The following is a 20,624-nucleotide window of genomic DNA, read 5'->3' as shown; positions in this document are numbered from 1 at the left end:
TAAGGTCAGTCTTGTGATTAACGTTTGAACATTCAACTTAATGAATAAACCAATCAAATTCACTAAAGCCCCTAATGTTGCAGAGTCCAATGTAATATGGAATAGATTTACATGGAATCTTTGTAGATATCATTGAATTTTCAATAAATTATTTTAGAGCCTAGTTAAAAAAAGAACAATCTGTATTTTAGTGTTTCTAGAAAATAGTATTTCCAAATGCTTTGCCCAGGAGTTGGATGGTGTTGATGGTTTCCCTCCTTCCTAATGTCTCAGGGAGGTTACTTTATTACCCCCTCCCCCCCCCCTGGAAACACTTTTTGGAATGAAAATTTTTGGTGGCCCAACATAACCTTTGTTTTGGAGTGTTCTTAGCGGTCACAGAGATTATAACCCCCCCCCCTTCTTCCCTTGTTTTCGTCAAAATATTGTGACGTAATATCCAATTACTAGAGTTGGCTCGATATAATCTCCCTATTGGCTAGTTTTCTATATGCATATCTATTTCTCAATAAATCTATTTTCCTCACCCGGCATTACTATCTAAAAGAAAGTAAATATTTAATAATCTAAATGATTTTAAAAAGATTTTTTAAATTATATTTTTTTCTTTACATTACCATCACCAAAGGGTTAATGATGATGATTACAATTTTAGTTTAATATTTGAACACACAAAGTGTCGCCACAATCGAATTCTTTTAAAATAGAGTTTTCTTAAATTTATTATATTATAAATCTAAATTTTCTTTTTTATGATTAGAAATTAAATACATTGATATAAGGTAAATAGCAACATGAAATTAAAAAAAGGAATTTATCTTTAATAAAGTAAAATAATGGGTCTTATCGTTCTGGGCAATGAGAGTTTATTATGGATTATTGGAGCACTATGAGTTTTAAACAAATATTCCTTGGAAAACTTGAGCTCGTTTATAGACATTTATTTCCTATATAGATCTGACATGGATCTTGAAGCAATTAAGCAGGCCGTTTTGTACATGTTAAAAATTGGAAGATTTCATTAAATAAAAGTTATCGCAAATATACTTAGTAAATAAGAGTTTTGGTTTTAAAATAGATTTCTAAAGAATATTTGATATCATTGTTTATTGATTGAACCCCTTTCCCTCTTATCATATTGACTCCAAAATCTATGGAAATTTCCATCCAACTCTGTCGAATGCTCAGAGAGACAGGACACGAGCCAAAATTATCATCTCCCCTTTCACCACCCCCCAATAATTTATTTACCCAATCATAAATCACTTGCACCCCAATTCAAATGCTCTATGAAAACAACAAATATCTCTTCTTCAAAATAATGTGATTTTTCTTACCCTCGGGTTAAACAATAACATGTATTTGTTACCCTAGTGATTAGAAAAAAAATAAACAACAGTCATTTTGATTGAATGTTTAAAAAACTAGTATCCTTATAATAAAGTAACAGGATGTCTGTTTGTCTTTTTGTTTGTAACGAAGGATCTCGCTCACAGCTGAACTGATATGGTTCTCCTTTACATGGTTTCTTCTCATAGATTCTGGGAAGGTTATAACTATTTTGAGGGAGGGTACTACCACCCTCCCAAGAGATCGCCCCTATAAAAAAATTACCCCCTCTAACTTTTTAGATTTCTTTTAAAACTAGAATTAAAAATGGGGGAGGGGTATTTGATCCCTTCTTTACCCCCCCCCCCCACCATAATGTTTGTTTTACTTTTATTTTTAAATAAAAAACTCTTAATTTCTTGTTAGTATCATCTATAAATGAATTCATTATTTAGATAAAAAAAAAGTAAATAATGTAGTAATTAAATGTTGACACGTATCAATTGACGCAATAAACATTAAACATCCAATAGGGGAGAGGGTAAAGGGTTGTTTTTTACCCTACCTCAAAATTTCAAAATGATAAGATGGCTATATATAGAGGCCTCTAGGGGCACTTGAGGAGGAAAGAGTCGAATTTAATAATTCAATTTCTTATTTTAGATTATAAAAGAAAAAGTTAAAAAAAATTTACGTTTGGCGTTTGTTTTTCGTTGAACTCTCTTTCTAAAATTGGTAAATTTTTAAAAAATTTAATTTCTCTAGGGAGGGTGGTGGTACACTCCCCCAAAATAGTTATAAACCTTCCCGGGACATATGAGAATCTACCCTGTTAAGGAGAACCCAATCGGTTCAGCGGTTAGCGAGATCCTTCGGTACACACAGACAGACAGACACACAGACAGACAAACATCCTGTTACTTTAGTATAAGGATTATACATTGACGCTATTGTAAGTATTTATTTTTGCTACATTGTAAAATATTCATCTAGAAAATTTCCGAATTCTGTAGAAGTATCTACTATAGTATCCACCCTACTCAATTGTTCTATAACCTTCCGTGCCCCCAACCCTCCACCCCTATTTCACAATTTCAACAACAACAATTAGCCTGATTTAGGTGCACTAGCACTTACCATAGAAGCCTAAAGTACTCCTACATTGTAACTGTATTTTCTAAAATCTTATTATTTTCTTTTATTGCGAAAATCTTCTTTAAACAATCCAAAAGTTAACTTTCAAAGCTTTCTTCAATCGAAAATAGCAAATGAAACTTCATCTAGGTATTATGCTTTTTAGAAATTATTGACTCATAAAAAATATGACATACAAAACCATTGCAAAAGTTTTGTTTTAAATATGCTATTTCAAATTTAGCTAGAATGTAAGAACACTTACGTCAATGCGTACGTGAATAAACGCAAGCACGAGAACTTTCGAAACCATAGATATGGAAAATTTTGCGTATTTACATTTTCCTATTTAAGACCAGTCAAAGCGATTTCTAATCAGTTACAAATTTGGGACAAAAAAGATAACATATTACAGATTGTATAAGAATTCTATTTGTGAAAATGAAATTAAAATTAAAACTTGTTGAGATTGTTAACCGTTTACTGTCTGGGTCACAATACGAAGATAAAGATGAAACACAAGAACAAACCTCACAGACAGTGTCGCAGCCGCCAGCAGCTAATTTGCCGGTTTCAGAATCTCAAGCTGTTCTGGTAAATAACCTAACAACGGAACAAGAACAAGAGGAAAGCAATAGTGAGCGACAACAATGGGATAGTCCAGTGGAGTTTCTGTTATCCTGTATTTCCATGTCTGTTGGCCTAGGAAACGTTTGGCGCTTCCCGTTTACAGCCTATGAAAACGGCGGTGGAGCTTTCCTGATACCCTATCTGATTGTCCTTGTTTTAATTGGAAGGTATGTCTTTTAATAGCAGCGTGACTACTCTATTTATTTTTTATTATATTTGAAAATATACATACATTGAAAAAGGTAGGATTATTCTAAAGTTAAGCATAGCTATCTATTAAAATATGTTAATCTTTGAAGTTCTTTATAATGGCATGCTTATGTTTGAGATATGGATTCCCTCATATTTTTTAAATGCCAATTGCTATTATTTTATATTCAAACTTATTGACTTTACATTAATGTTTTTAACAAATTCTAAGCAGAATTTAACTTGATATATTTATATTTTTCAGACCCTTATATTTGTTGGAGCTTAGCATTGGACAATTCTCCAGCAGTGGATGTGTCAAAATCTGGGACCTAGCTCCAGGTTTCAGAGGTATCGGATATGGACAAAGCCTGGCCACTTTCATTGTGTGTTGCTACTACTGTGCACTCATTGGTATATCATGTTACTACCTGTTTGCCTCCATGCAGGCTGTTCTACCCTGGACTGTTTGCCATCTGGAGTTGGCGGAGGCCGGAATACTTTGCCTTCCATCAAATAGCAACAGGTATTTTTTTTTACTTTTATAAAAAAAAATAAGTCTATTAAAAATCGATGTTATCTTATTATTTTGACCTCTAAGACTTTTATAAGAAATGTAACTTTTTTTGCTTTTCCCTGAATTTCTACATCTAATTAGAAAAGATTCTAAACTTTAATTCTGATATATAAAAAATTCAAATGAAATGAATTATCTATATTAATTTTAGATCTGAACTGAATATGACATTACATGGAGAAAATTTAACCTTGGTGGCTTCATCTGAACAATATTTTCAAAAAGGCGTTTTGAAGGTACTAATCATTTTTGTTATAATGCATTACTGTTAAATCTTAAGGAAATAAGTTACAGAAATATATGTCTTAGTAGTCAATTCAACCCGATTAGGTTTCTGACAAATTTTACTAGACAGATTCCTATGTTAGAAATAAGTGGACATCCAGATTGATTTTAAACTTAATAAAACTTCTTTTTCTCTAGAGTTTTTAGTTTGAATATACACGGCTAAATCAAACTAGCCCTTTTATTTTTTTTTAGCAATGAAATTTATACAATTAAATTTAGATTAAAGTCTAATTGTATGTAATGTTTAGGGTATTTCTGACATTTCTGATGGAATTGGTCTACCTGATCCCGCCCTTGCAGGCTGTCTAGTGCTTTGCTGGTTCATCATCTACCTAACACTGCGCAAGGGGGTTGCCAGCTCGGGCAAAGTGGCCTACTTCACCGCCATCTTCCCCTACATGGTTATGTTGACTATGCTGGTCCGTGGCCTAATGCTGCCTGGTGCTATGGAGGGAATTAAATTTCTGTTTGTGCCCCAATGGGAGAAGTTGTACGAGCCCAGAGTATGGTACGCAGCTGTTACACAATCATTTTTCTCCATGGGAGTTGGCTTTGGCAGTATCATAACCTTCAGCTCTTATAACAAGTTCAACCATAACATCTACAAGGACGCCACCATAATTGCTTTTGCAGACACCTTCACATCAACCCTGGCAGGTGTTATTACATTTTCCATTCTGGGACACCTGGCTTATGAGTTGGACAGTCCTATCAGTGATGTCATCAAATCTGGAACTGGACTGGCGTTTATCAGCTATCCAGAGGTGGTAGCTAAATTTGAGATGGCCCCGCAATTGTTTGCTGTCCTGTTTTTCCTCATGTTGATCACTCTGGGCCTTGGATCTGCAGTTGGTATGATTAATGTTGTCATTACAGTTCTGAATGATGCCTCCCCTGGACTATCCAAGTCGGTCGCAGCCGGTCTGGTCTGCCTTGCTGGTGCTGTTGTGGGCATTGTATTTACCACTCCGGGCGGCCAACCTCTTCTGGAGCTTGTTGACTATTATGGCGGCAGTATGCTGATCTTGGTCATGGCTCTGCTGGAGGTTATGGTGCTTACCTGGGTTTATGGTAGAGGCAAGCTCATCAAGGATATGAACTTTATGATGGACCGTCAGCTAGGCGTCTACTGGAAGTTTTGCTGGTTCTACTTTATACCTGTCACTCTATCCTGTATTCTGGCCTATACTCTAGTATGCTACAAACCTGTTGAATATGCCCATGCTCCTCTGCCTCTGGCCGCTCAAATTTCTGGATGGTTAATATTCCTCTTTGGAGTAATGGTCGTCTTTGCCTTTATGATCAAACAATTTAGAAAACAACATTCAGCCATCTCAGAAAATGGCCAAACCTGGTTAAAAACAATCTGGAGTGCCGCAGGTAGCATGCTCAAGCCCTTGGACACCTATGGACCTGCCATAATGGGACACAGAATAAAGTGGCTGATGCTAGACGACCAAGAAAATGCGGGAAACATAAATTTTGCCATTGAGAAAGAGTCTCCGATGCTGGAAATTCATACAATATCAAAAACTGTAGAAATGTAATTTTTTGTTGACTTACAATTTATATTTTTGTACCTGATTATTTGTTATAGTTGTAAAGTATAACTCACATTTCTGTGATAACAAATGTTATATTAACATTTGTATAATTATATTTAAATTGTATATTTTATTGATTTTTTTAATTTATTTGCAATAAAAGTTGAAAAAAAACATATACTTTTTTTTATTACTTAGTAATATTATAATTGTTATCTTCTTATACTGACAATGCATGCACTCCTTAATTGCACCCTGTTTGTCACTAAGTCCTTACTTCTTATTGTAAAGGAATGCACCTGTTGGTAATCGTTGGCATTTATCTTACTTTAAAGGGACTGTGAACGTAAATTTTTCTCATCTTAATATCAAATCTTAACATTATCTCATTCATAATATCTCACAGATAGAGCAAAACGCGCTTTTGTTTGCTTAAAAAACGGCTTTTTCCGACGATTTTTATAAGGTACAGGGAAAGGAAGAAATTTTCCGTATTATATAAAATGTCCATTAAATTGATTTTTTCTCCCATTATAGCTAAAATTAAACTTTTTCACTTAGTTCTAGATTTTTCCTAACAGTTAAGCTGACTTTTAACATAATCATTGCTTTAAACCAATGTATAGTTACTTAGAAATTGATAAAATAAGCAATATTTTTTATTGAAAACCAAATACAATAACAAAGCCAGAAACAGGTTTTTTTTATTATTATCCAATTAACTTTAGATGGCCCATCTCTCGCCCACCTTTAATTACAAATTTGTAAATAATAAAGACGCAATATTTCTTTATAAACAGTCTGATAAAAGTGTAAACTGATTCTCCAAAGTGGGTTATTTATTGTCCAACACAATAAAAAGGATATTATTATCTTAAATAACCTATGAGATTCAACCCTTTGTAGACAGTGAGGTAATTTTTTGTCAATAATACGAATTTAAAATATGTCTTTATTACCTAATTACTACGTTATAAAAAAACTAATTGGCAATTTTATAGCATAAAATAAATCCTTAACAGTAAGTAAATTGTTTCAACTATATATGACAAGTTAAATATCCCTACAAACAATATAAGAATCAAAAACGTTCAGATTTTCCCTGTTTTTTCCTTTTTCCCTCTCAAAATACCATAAAATCAAGACATTATTCCTGGATATTTTTGTTAATAGGACGTTTTTGGTTGATCAGTGTAGTGAAATATGCTTAGTAAATGTTAAGATTTGATAATCAGATGAGAAATTTTTACGTTCACACTCCCTTTAATACTGTCACCCATCTTACATACTAATAAGACTACCACAGTTATTTATCGCATCGTGTTATAGACAGCTTTCAGCAGATATTAAAATTAAAAATTATAAGCTCCGATGGACCGAAGGTTCCGGGCTAACAAAACTGGTATTAATTTTATTATATTTATCTTAATATTCGTGGAAAATTGCCTGTAATACGATGCTATACAAGGTTTTTTTTCTGTATGGCTAAGGACCAGTTCTAATCCAGTGGATATTAATCTGCTTTGAAGCCATATTGGAATAGTTATTTCTCGCATCGTATTATAAACAGCTTTCCGCGGATATAGAATGTACTATTATAAGATCAAAACCAGTTTTTTTAGCCCCGAGGTGCCGAAAGCACGGGCTAAAAAAACTGGTAATAATCTTATGATTGTACATTTTTATATTCGTAGAAAGTTGAATATAATACGATGCTAGACATAGTTTTTTCGTATATATGAGAACCGGTTCCTATCCATCGGATTCGAATGAATGCTTTAGTTACCATTTAGTGTTTAATTACATTCACGTCAAGCACACAAAAGAACAATACCGCGAAAATCACATTAGCATTCTCATATATTTTTGCAAAAATACAATATCATAAATGATTGAGCATGTGTATGGATTTTTCATACTTCATGATAGACTTTTCCCAGGACGGAATTAATACCATAAAAAAACCTAGTTTTTACCACTTTTACGGTAAAATTTTACCAGCCTATACGATTTAAAAGGTGGTAAAATTTTACCGTAATCGTGGTAAAAACACTTTTAGTGGTACTTTCTCACGCTTTTTACCATCGATTTTTACCACAATTATCGGTAAAATTTTACCAGATTTCCGGTAAAATATTACCATTTTAGGACGCAAATTTATACCAGATTTTGACCAATTTTTACCACTTTTTTGGTAAAATTTACCAGAAATTTGCGGTAAATTTTACCAAAAAAGTGGTAAAACTGTTCAACACCTGGTAATATTTTTGCCCTAAACTGGTAAAATTTTACCAGAAATAGGGTAAATATGGTAAAAATTTACCAATAATTGTGGTAAAAACGGGTGGTAAAAATCACGAGAAAGTGGTAAAAAACGACCTTAATTATCGAAAAACCTCGCTTGTACAAAACGCAAAAATAAAAAAAAAATTGTTTTCATTATTAACTTTATTGATTGAAACACTTTTTTTACATAATGATTTACATAGGTACGATAGCGCGATACTATATAGGTATATATTCACAGAAATTTTCTTAATTAGTCTATAATTCTAGACGTGGTTTAAATGACCAAATATTACATAGTTTTACAGATAATACAACTGCATGTTTAATCGGTTTAAGCTGAGAAATTAACACAAATATACATAGGTTTTAATTGCTGAGATCTGGATTCTAATTGTACTTTATACTAGAACATTTTTATACAAGAAAAATATATCACGAAGTTACTTTCCATTATTAAATTTTCAAAAATTTTGCTATATAGGAATAGCGGTTTCAAATATAATATTATATGAATATTTTCATCGTCAGAACAAAACTGTCAAACTGTCAAGATTAATGTACGTACAAATTAAAGGTGGTTAAACATATTTTTTGACTCAAGATATCTTGATATATATCACTTTTTTATCACAAATAGTTTATATATGATCTGACGGGATGGAAGGACTATTATACATCAGCTTACTTTTGTCCTTCTTTTCTTTGTTTTTGCCTCTTGTGAAAGAAGACGCGGCAGTCTGGGCACATATAGGTGCATTCGATGAGTCTCGTGTCCAATGGCAGCTCGCTTCGGGGACTGCGTCCATGGGCGCATGTCTTGATTTTCCCCGGTGTTGCACTTCTTTTGCGCCTACTCAGTTTTGATGCTGGCCGGATTGTAGGAGGGGGTGGTTCAAACATCTCCTGCTCATCATCTGACACCCCATACACTGAAATTAAAATATTTTTTAAAATTACTTTTTTTTACAAAAAAATACTTCAATTTTACAATAGTTTTTTTTCTAGCCTAACCTAACCTAGTGTATTAATAGAAAGAGTAATATTTCTAGTTTTAACCTAGCCTAGCCTAGCCTAGCCTAGCCTATTCTAACCTAACCTAACCTAACCTAACCTAACCTAACCTAGTGTAATAATACAATGTAGTACAGAAATGTTTCACTATATGCTTTGGGCACAGTCGCTAGTATAAATATTGTACTATACCTGGGCTTTTTGGTCCTGGATTCTTTATGTTCTCATAAATTATATCAAAATCCGGTTGGTCTTTCATCCTGAAATTAAACAATCTATACTACAAAGTAAAACGATTTTTGTTTGTATGTAGCGAAGGATCTTGTTAACCGCTGAACCGATCGGGTTCTTCTCATAGGTACCGGCAAGGGAAGGGAGTGGCAAAAGAAACTTTAAGGATATACTTCATATTAGAGGGTTTAGCGTACAGAAAAATCATTTACAACACAGTCGTCAGGATAAAGTAGTAATTTTAAAAAATCTTACTTTGCTGGTGTTTCCATAACAGTGACTTCCTTAACCTCGTTCTCATCCGAATTTTCTGGAGAGCCAGCTGCAGCTGTTTTGTTCCTGAATTAAACAATATATATATAATAATCTATTTAAATTAAGTAGTAAACTTTTTGGTTCCACATTTACCCCTTCCACCTTACCCAGCTAGAGGCGTACTTGCTAGTACTCGCTTTTAATAAATAAAGGAACACGTTGAATTTGTCTTTACAGAAAAATCATTTACAACACTGTCGCCCGGATAAAGTATGAAAAAATAATATTAAAAGAAATATCTTACTTTGCTTCTCCTTCCATAACAGAGGCTTCTCCGACCTTCTGGTCATCCTTTTGTGCCGCCGGACATTTCTCGGATTGCTCCCTGAATTAAGCAATCATATTATTATTAAATAGTAAACTTTTTATGGTCCACATTTACCACTCCCACCTTACCCCTAGAGGCATACTTGCTATAGTTTTGTAATATATAAAGGTGAATTTGTCTGTACCGAAAAATCATTTACAACACAGTCGCCCGGATAAAGTATGAAAAAAGATTATTAAAAGAAACTAGTGGCTACGCCCCTAGAAACCTCTAGGGGCACTTAAGGTTGGAAGGGGAAAAATCAACATCTTCCCATTTTCAATTTCAGTTTCAGAAGAGTACAAATATTTTTTGGGGGAGGGGGTGAAGACACCCTGCACAAAAATAGTTTCAAACCTTTCCAGGACCTATAAGAAGCTTCACTTTAAAGGAGAACAATATCGGTTTAGCGGTTATCCTTCGGGACAGACAAAAAACGCTTACTACTTTATATAATAGGATATCTTACTTTGCTTCTCCTTCCATAACAGAGGCTTGTCCGACATTCTGATCATCATTTTGTGCCGCCGGACATTTCTCGGATTGCTCCCTGAATTAAGCAATTATATTATTATTAAATAGTAAACTTTTTATGGTCCACATTTACCACTCCCACCTTACCCCTAGAGGCATACTTGCTATAGTTTTGTAATATATAAAGGTGAATTTGTCTGTACCGAAAAATCATTTACAACACAGTCGCCCGGATAAAGTATGAAAAAAGATTATTAAAAGAAACTAGTGGCTACGCCCCTAGAAACCTCTAGGGGCACTTAAGGTTGGAAGGGGAAAAATCAACATCTTCCCATTTTCAATTTCAGTTTCAGAAGAGTAAAAATATTTTTTGGGGAAGGGGGTGAAGACACCCTGCACAAAAATAGTTTAAAACCTTTCCAGGACCTATAAGAAGCTTCACTTTAAAGGAGAACAATATCGGTTTAGCGGTTATCCTTCGGGACAGACAAAAAACGCTTACTACTTTATATAACAGGATATCTTACTTTGCTTCTCCTTCCATAACAGAGGCTTGTCCGACCTTCTGATCATCATTTTGTGCCGCCGGACATTTCTCGGATTGCTCCCTGAATTAAGCAATCATATTATTATTAAATAGTAAACTTTTTATGGTCCACATTTACCACTCCCACCTTACCCCTAGAGGCATACTTGCTATAGTTTTGTAATATATAAAGGTGAATTTGTCTGTACCGAAAAATCATTTACAACACAGTCGCCCGGATAAAGTATGAAAAAAGATTATTAAAAGAAACTAGTGGCTACGCCCCTAGAAACCTCTAGGGGCACTTAAGGTTGGAAGGGGAAAAATCAACATCTTCCCATTTTCAATTTCAGTTTCAGAAGAGTAAAAATATTTTTTGGGGGAGGGGGTGAAGACACCCTGCACAAAAATAGTTTCAAACCTTTCCAGGACCTATAAGAAGCTTCACTTTAAAGGAGAACAATATCGGTTTAGCGGTTATCCTTCGGGACAGACAAAAAACGCTTACTACTTTATATAATAGGATATCTTACTTTGCTTCTCCTTCCATAACAGAGGCTTGTCCGACCTTCTGATCATCATTTTGTGCCGCCGGACATTTCTCGGATTGCTCCCTGAATTAAGCAATCATATTATTATTAAATAGTAAACTTTTTATGGTCCACATTTACCACTCCCACCTTACCCCTAGAGGCATACTTGCTATAGTTTTGTAATATATAAAGGTGAATTTGTCTGTACCGAAAAATCATTTACAACACAGTCGCCCGGATAAAGTATGAAAAAAGATTATTAAAAGAAACTAGTGGCTACGCCCTTAGAAACCTCTAGGGGCACTTAAGGTTGGAAGGGGAAAAATCAACATCTTCCCATTTTCAATTTCAGTTTCAGAAGAGTACAAATATTTTTTGGGGAAGGGGGTGAAGACACCCTGCACAAAAATAGTTTAAAACCTTTCCAGGACCTATAAGAAGCTTCACTTTAAAGGAGAACAATATCGGTTTAGCGGTTATCCTTCGGGACAAACAAAAAACGCTTACTACTTTATATAATAGGATATCTTACTTTGCTTCTCCTTCCATAACAGAGGCTTGTCCGACCTTCTGGTCATCCTTTTGTGCCGCCGGACATCTCTTGGATTGCTCCCTGAATTAAGCAATCATATTATAATTAAATAGTAAACTTTTTTTTTGGTCCACATTTACCCCTCCCACCTTACCCCTAGAGGCATACTTGCTAGTTTTGTAATATATAAAGGTGAATTTGTCTGTACCGAAAAATCATTTACAACACAGTCGCCCGGATTAAATACCAAAAAAAGAAGTGAAAAAAATTTCTTACTTTGTTTGTGTTTCCAAACAAGCGATCTCCTCTTCCAAAGAAGCAATTTTTTGCTTTGCTGCCCTAAGGTCTTGTTTTATTTTCTGCATTGTCTCCCATCCATCGTCGTCCCTGAAAAATAAAAAAAAATAATACTAAAGTAACAGGATGTCCGTGTTTATGTACCGAAGGATCTCGATAACCACTGAACAGATCGGGTATATCCTATATGGGATCCCCTGTTCAGGTGGTGGGGGGAAAATAACTAAAATATGTGTGGTAGGACCAAAAATTTTAGTTCTTTCAATATTTCTCCATTTCCGTCCCTACTTGGTGAGATAAAAATAGGTGGGAAAAAAATACAAAATTTTGTACCACGGGAACAAAATAAATCTTGTGCGTAATGTACACCCCTGAATGAAACTATAATTATTCGCCATAACAATAATGTTTATCCTACTCTTTTCAATCCGGCTACTACCACCTTCCGAACAGAAATAGAATGGTAACAAAAATAAATAAACTTACGTAGTGCAATCCAAAGTTAGGTTCAAATCTTCTGTATCAGACGATTTAGGAGGGGTATCAGTCAGGTCATCCAGCTTAGCAGGCAGCTCAGGCTCAGACACACTCATTTCGTTCTTCTGTTTTTCGCTATCACTGAAATATATAAATATATATTATATATCCCAGGTAATCGGACCTTTGCCCAAAGAAGTAATTACCAAAAAATATGTAATATGTATTTATGTAATTATGTTGTGATGGATTGTCGAATCCGATTCGATGAATGGTTACCAAAATATAGCTAGGGACGGACGGACGGACAGACAGACAGACAGACATCATTCTACTTCGTTTTATACATATTAAAATATTACTCACCCACTTGTGGTTTCCGGCTTCTGTTCTTCGTGCTGTTCGTCTCTCTCTAAGTCGGCTGCTGCTGTGGCTGTCATGTCGGACATTCTATATTAAATTTGAAAAGAAACAAATTCTCACTGGTAATTAAATTTTCATTAATAAATGTCCAAAAAACTGACGTAGGGAATTTTAATATAATACGGTGGCCAGCAAGATCACATATTGGTAAACAAGTATATAGACAAATTTAACATTTACAAAAAGTTTATACAAATTTGAAACGTTCTCTTTTTTAATACAGCACATAAACATTACGCATTTTACCATGGAAATCTACCACCGTATTAATTAAAACATTCCCTACGATAACTGTCATATATATAATATTTTTCTACAAAATTAAAGAAATATATAATATTAACAAAAGCTAGTTCTGAATACTTTTTTCCTTAGTTTAGGGGGTAAACTACAACTGCTATATACTGAATTACAAAAAATGCGACAGATTATACAACAAAAAATTTTCAGTTTAAGCTCTTAACTTTAAGCTCATTAAACTTAATTGGTGGAAAGGGGTAGTTTCACAAAATGCATTTGAACTTAATTTTGTGAATTGCATATTTTTCTTTGTTAAGATGGTAAAAGTACGTGGTAGAAAATTTAACTTTCTTCAAATTTATGCCATATAAATAGAGTTTAAACACATTTAAACAGGTTCAAATATACGGTTCACTAAATTAACTTCAAATGCATTTTGGGAAAAGACTCCTTTCTAGATATTATAAAAAAAAATTGAAGATGAAACTTATGACATCAAAAAAAATTACATATAAATATATATATACGTAAAGTCCTGGAATTATTGGGATTGACTGCGACCTATAATCAGGTCTTCGTCTTGTTCTTCGTCTTGTTCTTCGTCTTGTTCTTCGTCTTGTTCTTCGTTTTCAGACGAAGGTTCCGACGGATAATACTTGTCTCCATTCTGCCAGGGATGTATATTCTACATGGTTCGGATGTGTAATATTTTTTCCAAGAATGCTCAGGGATGTATATTAGATTTCATTAAATATAAATAGATGGAGGTAAGAAAAAAGGTAATAATTAAGAAAACTGAAAACATTTGTAAATTTTAAAAATTTTTAGCCGTGGACAAACAATATTTCTTGTGCAGAATATACACCCCTTTCCCGAATCAGCTGTAATGTAGCTGCCAAAGATACCGTAATTGTTTATGTTTTGAGAACATTGTTGAGAACTTGCTCTCTGTGGTGGTCTGGAGGTTGATCTTTTCTTCTTCTCTAACTCATCATCTTCAGGCCTGTGTCCCTGTTCCCACAATCTTTGCTTCTTCATGTTGTCCTTTACTCGTTTGTTGGCATCTCTTCTTGTCCGAGCCTCACCACGCTGGCCGAAATCGGGCAAATGTGTATTTGTTCTGTTCAACATTTGCTGCAGCTTAATTTGGTTAGGTTGCTCACTGAGTTGACTATTACTACAACCTGGCTCTGGACTATAACTACAACCTGGTTCTGTGTTTACGTCTTCATCAGGATTTGATGTGCCTGCGCTTTCAGCATATTCCCGGCTTGAATTAATTTGTGCTGTGCTCGTGCTTGCTCTGCTCTGGTTTCTGTACAACACCGCATTAATTTGATTCGTTGATGGAAATGTTGTTTGTTTTCTGGGACGTTTAGGACCTTCTTTGGTAGGCTTTGGCTTTTGGGCCACTTTTGCTTTTGGCCTGCGTTCTTCTTCTTCTTCTTCACTACTACTACTACTGCCAGTTCCAGTGTCTGGGTCTGATTGATGACCTTCATCTGTATCATCACTCTCTGGTGCTTCTTCTTTGATGTCAGAAGGTAATTCACCTTCTTCTCCATCTTTTTTCCACTTTGCTTTTTCTCCTACAAAGAAATAAAAAATGTTAAAGCAAATGTACATAATTGTAGCTTCAATATTATTTCCATACCTATATGAACATTAGTTACTATTAATCAGATTCAAATGAAAACAAGCAATATTTTTTACCCTATATTAATATGCCAATCAAAGATAAAAGGGGGAATTTTGCATTGGCAGTTGCTTTATAGGGGTACAATATGGAACTGTGAAGAAACGGCGTCGCCACCGCCGATAACCGCCAATAAAAGCCCCAAAAAAGTGTCACTTTCGCCCCCCCCCCCCCCCATTTATTACATTAAGACCTGTAACTTACCGTCAATGTTGATGAGTTCTAAAATTTCCATTTGGTTGTATATAGAAACATTTGAGCCTACTGCAACAACCTCATAATGACCCGTGTGGTTGTGAATTATAATGGCAAGTTTGGGTAATATTATTCCACATGGATGTATCCGAATTTCCTTACTTGCATTGCCGTCATTCTTGCCCTCATTGTCCTCAACCTCCACAATTTCGTCACTCTGGTTTCCGTCATCTTCGTTATCCACCTCGAATGATGGTTCATTGTCCAGCTGTAAACTTTTCTTGGTTTTTGCTTCGGCTTCCAATGCGGTTTGCCTTCGCTCCCGGTTCTTTGGAATGATCGCCACATCATCTAAATAATTATTATAGTCATTATTTCAAATAGTATAAATGTTACCCAACCCCCCCCCCCCCCCCCCCTCCAAGGAAATAGCTTAAAATCACCGCAGGACCAATACACAGAAGAGTAGAATCCGATCTCCAGGATACAATTAATACCATAAAAAACCTAGTTTTTACCACTTTTATGGTAAAATTTTAAAATATTAATAAACTTAAATTTAGGTGATACAGTTCCTACGTTTTTCAAACTATAAATAACAATACCTTCGGCATCCTCATCATTCTCATCACTGCTGCTTTCCTCCACGACTCTTGTTGCCTTTCCAGTCACCTGTCTCTCGTTACTGTTGCCTGTAAATAATTAATTTATACATTAATTTTATACGTTTCCAAACAAAAAGCAAGTACTGAAAACATTTTTCCACCCCCCCACCCCCCCTACTTGGTTGAAAAAAAAATTTTAAAAGGAAATGTGTTGTAGGAGGGATAGAATAAATAAATCATAGAGTTCTTTAAATATTTTTCAATTTTCCCCCTACTTGGTGAAAAAAAACTAGGGGGGGGGGAAGAAAAATTTAAAAAAAAATTAGTAGCAGAGGAAAAAAAATCTTGTGCAGTATATACACAATACGAGGAAAGATAAAACTTATAAATAATAATTAATGTTCAACAAATATGTACCTGTGATTGAATTATTTCGTCCATAAAATTCTTTCTGTCTTTGCAGTGGTGGAAAGTTTGGTGGTTGTTCATCATCTTGCATTGGGACTGTATCATCAAGATTTCCCACATTTTGGCCCTCATCGTCTGTTTCAGAAATAATTATCTTCTTCGACTTCGACTTCGAGCCCTTTCCATGCTTCTTCCTTTTGGAGCTTGTGATGTTTTTAAATACATTTACTTTGGGTTTATTATTGGACTGGCTGTTGACAATTGGATCTTCATATAACCTACGTGGCTTTACTGGGTGCTTTACTGGTTCTGGAGTTACTGCTGGATTCTCCGCGGGTAAGTCATTCCCAATCTGATCATCATTTGAATTCATTTCAACGTCGTCGGCTCCGTCATCAATTACAAGCTCCTCACCATTGTTGCTTTCTTCATCAGCAATGTTTTCCATACCATTTTCTTCAACAGCATTGCCTTCAGCTTCATTGTCTTCAACAGCATTGCCTCCCCCCTCATTGTCTTCACCATCAGTGGATACATCAGCAGTGGAATCATCAGCAGTGGAATCATCAGCAGTGCAATCATCAGCAGTGGATTCATCAGCAGCATTCATCTTTCTATTTCTTGAAATTCTAGTTGCTTTCTCACTGGCATTGTGAATCTTTGTCTGTTCTTCACTCATTTCTGGTTTCAAATTGGTTGTGGCGTACGAATAATACATTACAGCTCTTTGTATAACCTTCTTATTACTATGGACTGTCTTGAAAAATTGCTTGGGGTTCTTTGCCATGTCTGCATAATCTTTGATCTGAAATGAATTTCTCGACCTGTCATTGTTTATTCTCAAGTAAATCGGGTTCTTTCCTTGAACTTCGTGGGGTAAGCAACCCATTGAGTGGGCACCTAACATGTGGTAAAATTTCCTGTCTTCGGCTGTAACACCTGGTGTTGAAGTTGTGATTGTCTTCGGTTTAATACGCCGCTTAATTCTTTGTATCTCTGCAGGGGCCAGATAAAATTCACACATCTGTAAGGCTGATCGTTTCTGTGCCTTTTCCTTCTTGTCTTTCTTGTCTTTCTTGTCTTTCTTGTCTTTCTTGCCTTTCTTATTGCTTGTCTCCTTCCTTGGCTTGATTTCAAAAACCTGTTCATACGTGTAGTTTGGGGTTGACAATGCGCGTTCTTGTTTTCGCGTTACCAGCCCTCGAAATAGCCTCCAGCAGACAGGATCCTCATTAGCAAGCATATAATCTTGGGCCCTCTTCTTATTTTCACAAAAACCAGTCGCGTCCTCTTTAAAAGTGTGTTCGAAATTGCGCAAGAACCTAGATAAAAAAAGGGTTTATATCAAAACAGTCTCAATATATAACATATAACATATATCAAGAAAAGATGAACTAAAAGTCTTGCCACATAAAAAAATACATGGTACAAAATTGAAATTCTTTGAAACATATGCCATAGAAATGTAGTTTAACAATTTAACAAGAATACAATATGCAGTTAACATTTCGTGAAACTACTTTTTTAACTAAAGAACATTGAAATGCATTTTGTAAAACTACCACTTTCACATTGAATAGACGCGGAATAGATGCGATAAATAATTGAATTACCTACAAGCTTGTATGTGGTTCCTCACTAGAAAAAGGTCGCTTGAAGACACATAGGTTCCTGTTCTCCACAAATTTGGTGGGATAGCTTCATCTAGGTACGTCTCGTTAAGCACTAACTTACAATGATCCAAGAAACGATCCACTGAAATAATAATGAAATTTTCAATTAACTCTGCATAGGTACATGTTTATTATTGTACCAGGGGTGTATATTCTGCACAAGATTTATTTTCACAAATAAAATATATATATAAAAAGATTATTGTACATGGTCACCTGCTAGCAAGAATAGGAATGCCCCTTTTATTCGGTTTATTTCCCTTGCCCCCACCTCCCTTCTCCCTGTTTTAAACGTTTTCTCATCATGTCAAATTTACAAAATAATATTTACTTACCAGTTTCGTCATCAATAACTTCCGGAGCAGTCCAAAAGGCAGCTGTGATGCGGGCGTCAAAGGTGAACTGCTCGAACACGACATACAGGAAGGTTATGATGTCGCGGCATACTTTCAGTAAGGTTTGCCAGCCTATATCCACTTTCAGTGAGTCTTCGAAATTTTGGATGAAAAAGATAATTTCTTCTCTTCTCATATAACCATCTTTTTCCAAGGGGTCCTGGTTCTTTATTCTTTCTCTGTAAAAATCTGGTGAGAAAATCTGGTCCACGACAACATCCTGATTCTCACTAGGCCCTTTATTCGCCTCCTCCTCATCAAGCTCATCCACATTGGTCAGTCTTCTTAGATCAGTCACCAAGGTTTCCACAATTTGGCCGGTTTTCTTCATTTCTGTTTTCAGGGTTTTAGTATTTTCAGCCATATCTCTTGATACACTGTCTTGCAGGTCTTTGATTTCATTCTTCACTAACTCATGGTTTGTGGACGTTTTGTTTACCAAGTTTCTGATGGACGCATTAATGGGCTCTAATTGATTTTTCATTTGTGAGGTCAAGAAAGTACGTAGCTGCTGAAATTGGTTCTGAATTTGGTTCATAACGGCCCCGGTGAACAAATCCTTAAAATGAAACATATTAAACCACATATTTTCAAGTCTTGGTATTTTAAAAACTATGTGGTAGAAAAGAAGACTATCCACAAACAAGAGCAAGTGATCCTAAGCATCTTCCATCATTTTTGGACTTTGACAAACAAAAAAACTTGGTAAAATTTGACCAACTTTTTGGTAAAAATTGACAAGGTAAATTTTTAGGCTAAGTCCAGATTTTTGGACTTTGACCAAAAAATCAACTTGGTAAAATTTGACCAACTTGTTTGTAAAAATTTACAAGGTAAATTTTTATTGGTCAATGTTTACCAAAAATTTAGTCAAATCTTACAAGTTATTTTTTCCAGGCTAAGTCGATATATATCCTAAATAATTGTAATTTGTATCCTCTGGATGACAAAATGAAATAAAAATAATACCTCGCTTTCTTCCATCTCACCAGAAGGGCCAGATGATCCCTGGGGTCGTGATGACTGGGACTGGGATCGTGATGATGTTGCAGGAGGAACTACAGCTCTCGCGGTCCGTTGACTCGCGGAGTGGTGCCGTGCCCGTGGAGATGGAGGTGGGGTAATATTTATTGGCCTCATTGGAGATGTTGTGGTTCTATTTGTGTTCTAAAAATAATATAGATAATTATTGTAAAGCATTACTTACCGAGGATTATAGTTTTAAACAACACCGGCATTATCCTAATTTTTTTCTTCTATTTTTTAAAACTTTACCCTCCCCCCCCCCCTCTCCCGACAAAATGACTGTGTTAGGTTAGGCTAGGTTAAGTTATATGGTTAGAGGGACCCAATTTGTTCAACGGTTAACGAGATTTGTTGGTACAAACCCACAAACAGACATCATGTTAGTAAGTTTAGTTTAACAACAAAACACCAACAAACCAAAAACCGATAACAATAAAACTTAAAATCCTACCTTTGCTGTTGTACCTTTGCCACCTCCAGTAGATTTGTTGCTTCCAGTTTTGGCACTTGGAGCTTTGGCACTTCCACCTCTGGCACTTAAATTAGGTTTGCCACCTCCAGTAGGCTTGTTGTTCTAAAACAAGAAATAATTGTTGTATTTACAATGCATAAAAAGATATTAGATAGCAGTGGCTACGCCCCTAGAATTTTAATTACTAATATCAAATGTTAAACACACTGTGGAAAATTAATAAATAATTATACTTGGTCAATAATCTTTTGTGGTCTGTTAAGCATGAACCGATAAGGTTTTCCTTTCGATCCGGTAACATGCGAATTTATAAGTTTTAAGAGCGAAGGGTAGCAGCAATTTGTACAATAGTAAATTAGGCCTTAAATATAATTTTTACCTTTACAGAACTAGCACTCTTTCCAGTCCTCGTCATTTTGGGATCTAGCTTGATCAATTGCCAGTCGAAGTTACGCTGTTGGATCCAGGTCGTTGGCATGGGCAATTTGCATAGTTTTAAATCTGAAATGTGTAGACAGAAATTAAAATTTTATGTAAAATTAAATTAAATTGCAAACATGTACTCTTTCAAATTACAGACTAGACTTATAACACTTTAACTTCATACCCATCGATGGCCAAAAAGGTAGGGTTTTGCTAAATTTAGTTGAAATGCCTTTTTTAAAATTAGCTATAAAAAATAATTTTAATGAAAAAAATATTTTAAAGTACATTTCACATAAATTCCAAATAAAGAGGGAAGGAAGGGCCTTCAGTTGAATTTTACAACATTTTACATACATATTATAACAAAAGGGGGGGGGGGGGG

The 20,624-nt window shown here is 35.1% G+C and overlaps 4 protein-coding genes across 4 annotated transcripts; 1 reads left to right on the top strand and 3 right to left on the bottom strand.

Annotated features, from left to right (window-relative positions):
* Positions 1-2,832: 2,832 nt before the first annotated feature.
* LOC145333956 (sodium-dependent nutrient amino acid transporter 1-like) lies at positions 2,833-5,867 on the top strand. The gene is made up of 4 exons (XM_080179219.1): positions 2,833-3,260; positions 3,548-3,808; positions 4,011-4,095; positions 4,396-5,867. Exons 1-4 carry the CDS (start codon positions 2,905-2,907, stop codon positions 5,692-5,694), a joined length of 2,001 nt encoding a protein of 666 aa, XP_080035345.1. The 5' UTR covers positions 2,833-2,904; the 3' UTR covers positions 5,695-5,867.
* Positions 5,868-8,124: 2,257 nt separating this feature from the next.
* LOC145333948 (uncharacterized) lies at positions 8,125-13,156 on the bottom strand. Its single transcript, XM_080179208.1, has 8 exons — positions 13,050-13,156; positions 12,693-12,824; positions 12,186-12,296; positions 11,910-11,990; positions 9,782-9,862; positions 9,478-9,561; positions 9,184-9,251; positions 8,125-8,909 (listed from the first exon to the last, which is right to left on the bottom strand). The coding sequence occupies exons 1-8, from the start codon at positions 13,130-13,132 to the stop codon at positions 8,662-8,664; spliced, it is 888 nt and encodes a 295-aa protein (XP_080035334.1). The 5' UTR covers positions 13,133-13,156; the 3' UTR covers positions 8,125-8,661.
* Positions 13,157-15,218: 2,062 nt separating this feature from the next.
* Positions 15,219-17,987, bottom strand: LOC145312357 (uncharacterized). Its single transcript, XM_080151596.1, has 4 exons — positions 17,864-17,987; positions 16,260-17,572; positions 15,843-15,929; positions 15,219-15,588 (listed from the first exon to the last, which is right to left on the bottom strand). The coding sequence occupies exons 2-4, from the start codon at positions 17,491-17,493 to the stop codon at positions 15,224-15,226; spliced, it is 1,686 nt and encodes a 561-aa protein (XP_080007722.1). The 5' UTR covers positions 17,494-17,572; positions 17,864-17,987; the 3' UTR covers positions 15,219-15,223.
* On the bottom strand, positions 17,382-20,600 carry LOC145333937 (uncharacterized). Its single transcript, XM_080179198.1, has 4 exons — positions 20,196-20,600; positions 19,796-19,918; positions 19,288-19,485; positions 17,382-18,877 (listed from the first exon to the last, which is right to left on the bottom strand). Exons 1-4 carry the CDS (start codon positions 20,292-20,294, stop codon positions 18,251-18,253), a joined length of 1,047 nt encoding a protein of 348 aa, XP_080035324.1. The 5' UTR covers positions 20,295-20,600; the 3' UTR covers positions 17,382-18,250.
* Between the last annotated feature and the right edge of the window lie 24 nt (positions 20,601-20,624).

The sequence above is a fragment of the Acartia tonsa genome, chromosome 2 (assembly GCF_053477335.1).
Source record: "Acartia tonsa isolate MP-2025a chromosome 2, ASM5347733v1, whole genome shotgun sequence".
NCBI classification, from domain to species: Eukaryota; Metazoa; Arthropoda; class Copepoda; order Calanoida; family Acartiidae; genus Acartia; species Acartia tonsa.
The sequence above is the reverse complement of the archived record's forward strand: the minus strand, read 5'-3'. Positions and strand labels throughout refer to the sequence as shown.

Excerpts from the sequence above, each read along its gene's own strand:
- LOC145312357 (XM_080151596.1), bottom strand. The coding sequence starts at position 17,493 with ATGCTTGCTAATGAGGATCCTGTCTGCTGGAGGCTATTTCGAGGGCTG. Across the intron at positions 15,930-16,259 it reads ACGAAATAATTCAATCACAG|GCAACAGTAACGAGAGACAG; the intron begins GTACATATTTGT and ends AATTATTTACAG. Across the intron at positions 15,589-15,842 it reads GAATGATGAGGATGCCGAAG|ATGATGTGGCGATCATTCCA; the intron begins GTATTGTTATTT and ends ATAATTATTTAG.
- LOC145333937 (XM_080179198.1), bottom strand. The coding sequence starts at position 20,294 with ATGCCAACGACCTGGATCCAACAGCGTAACTTCGACTGGCAATTGATC. Across the intron at positions 19,919-20,195 it reads AGAGTGCTAGTTCTGTAAAG|AACAACAAGCCTACTGGAGG; the intron begins GTAAAAATTATA and ends TTCTTGTTTTAG. Across the intron at positions 19,486-19,795 it reads GCAAAGGTACAACAGCAAAG|AACACAAATAGAACCACAAC; the intron begins GTAGGATTTTAA and ends TATTATTTTTAG.
- LOC145333948 (XM_080179208.1), bottom strand. The coding sequence starts at position 13,132 with ATGTCCGACATGACAGCCACAGCAGCAGCCGACTTAGAGAGAGACGAA. Across the intron at positions 12,825-13,049 it reads AAGCCGGAAACCACAAGTGG|TGATAGCGAAAAACAGAAGA; the intron begins GTGAGTAATATT and ends TATATATTTCAG. Across the intron at positions 9,252-9,477 it reads GTTATGGAAACACCAGCAAA|GATGAAAGACCAACCGGATT; the intron begins GTAAGATTTTTT and ends GTTTAATTTCAG.
- LOC145333956 (XM_080179219.1), top strand. The coding sequence starts at position 2,905 with ATGAAATTAAAATTAAAACTTGTTGAGATTGTTAACCGTTTACTGTCT. Across the intron at positions 3,261-3,547 it reads GTCCTTGTTTTAATTGGAAG|ACCCTTATATTTGTTGGAGC; the intron begins GTATGTCTTTTA and ends TATATTTTTCAG. Across the intron at positions 4,096-4,395 it reads TTCAAAAAGGCGTTTTGAAG|GGTATTTCTGACATTTCTGA; the intron begins GTACTAATCATT and ends TGTAATGTTTAG.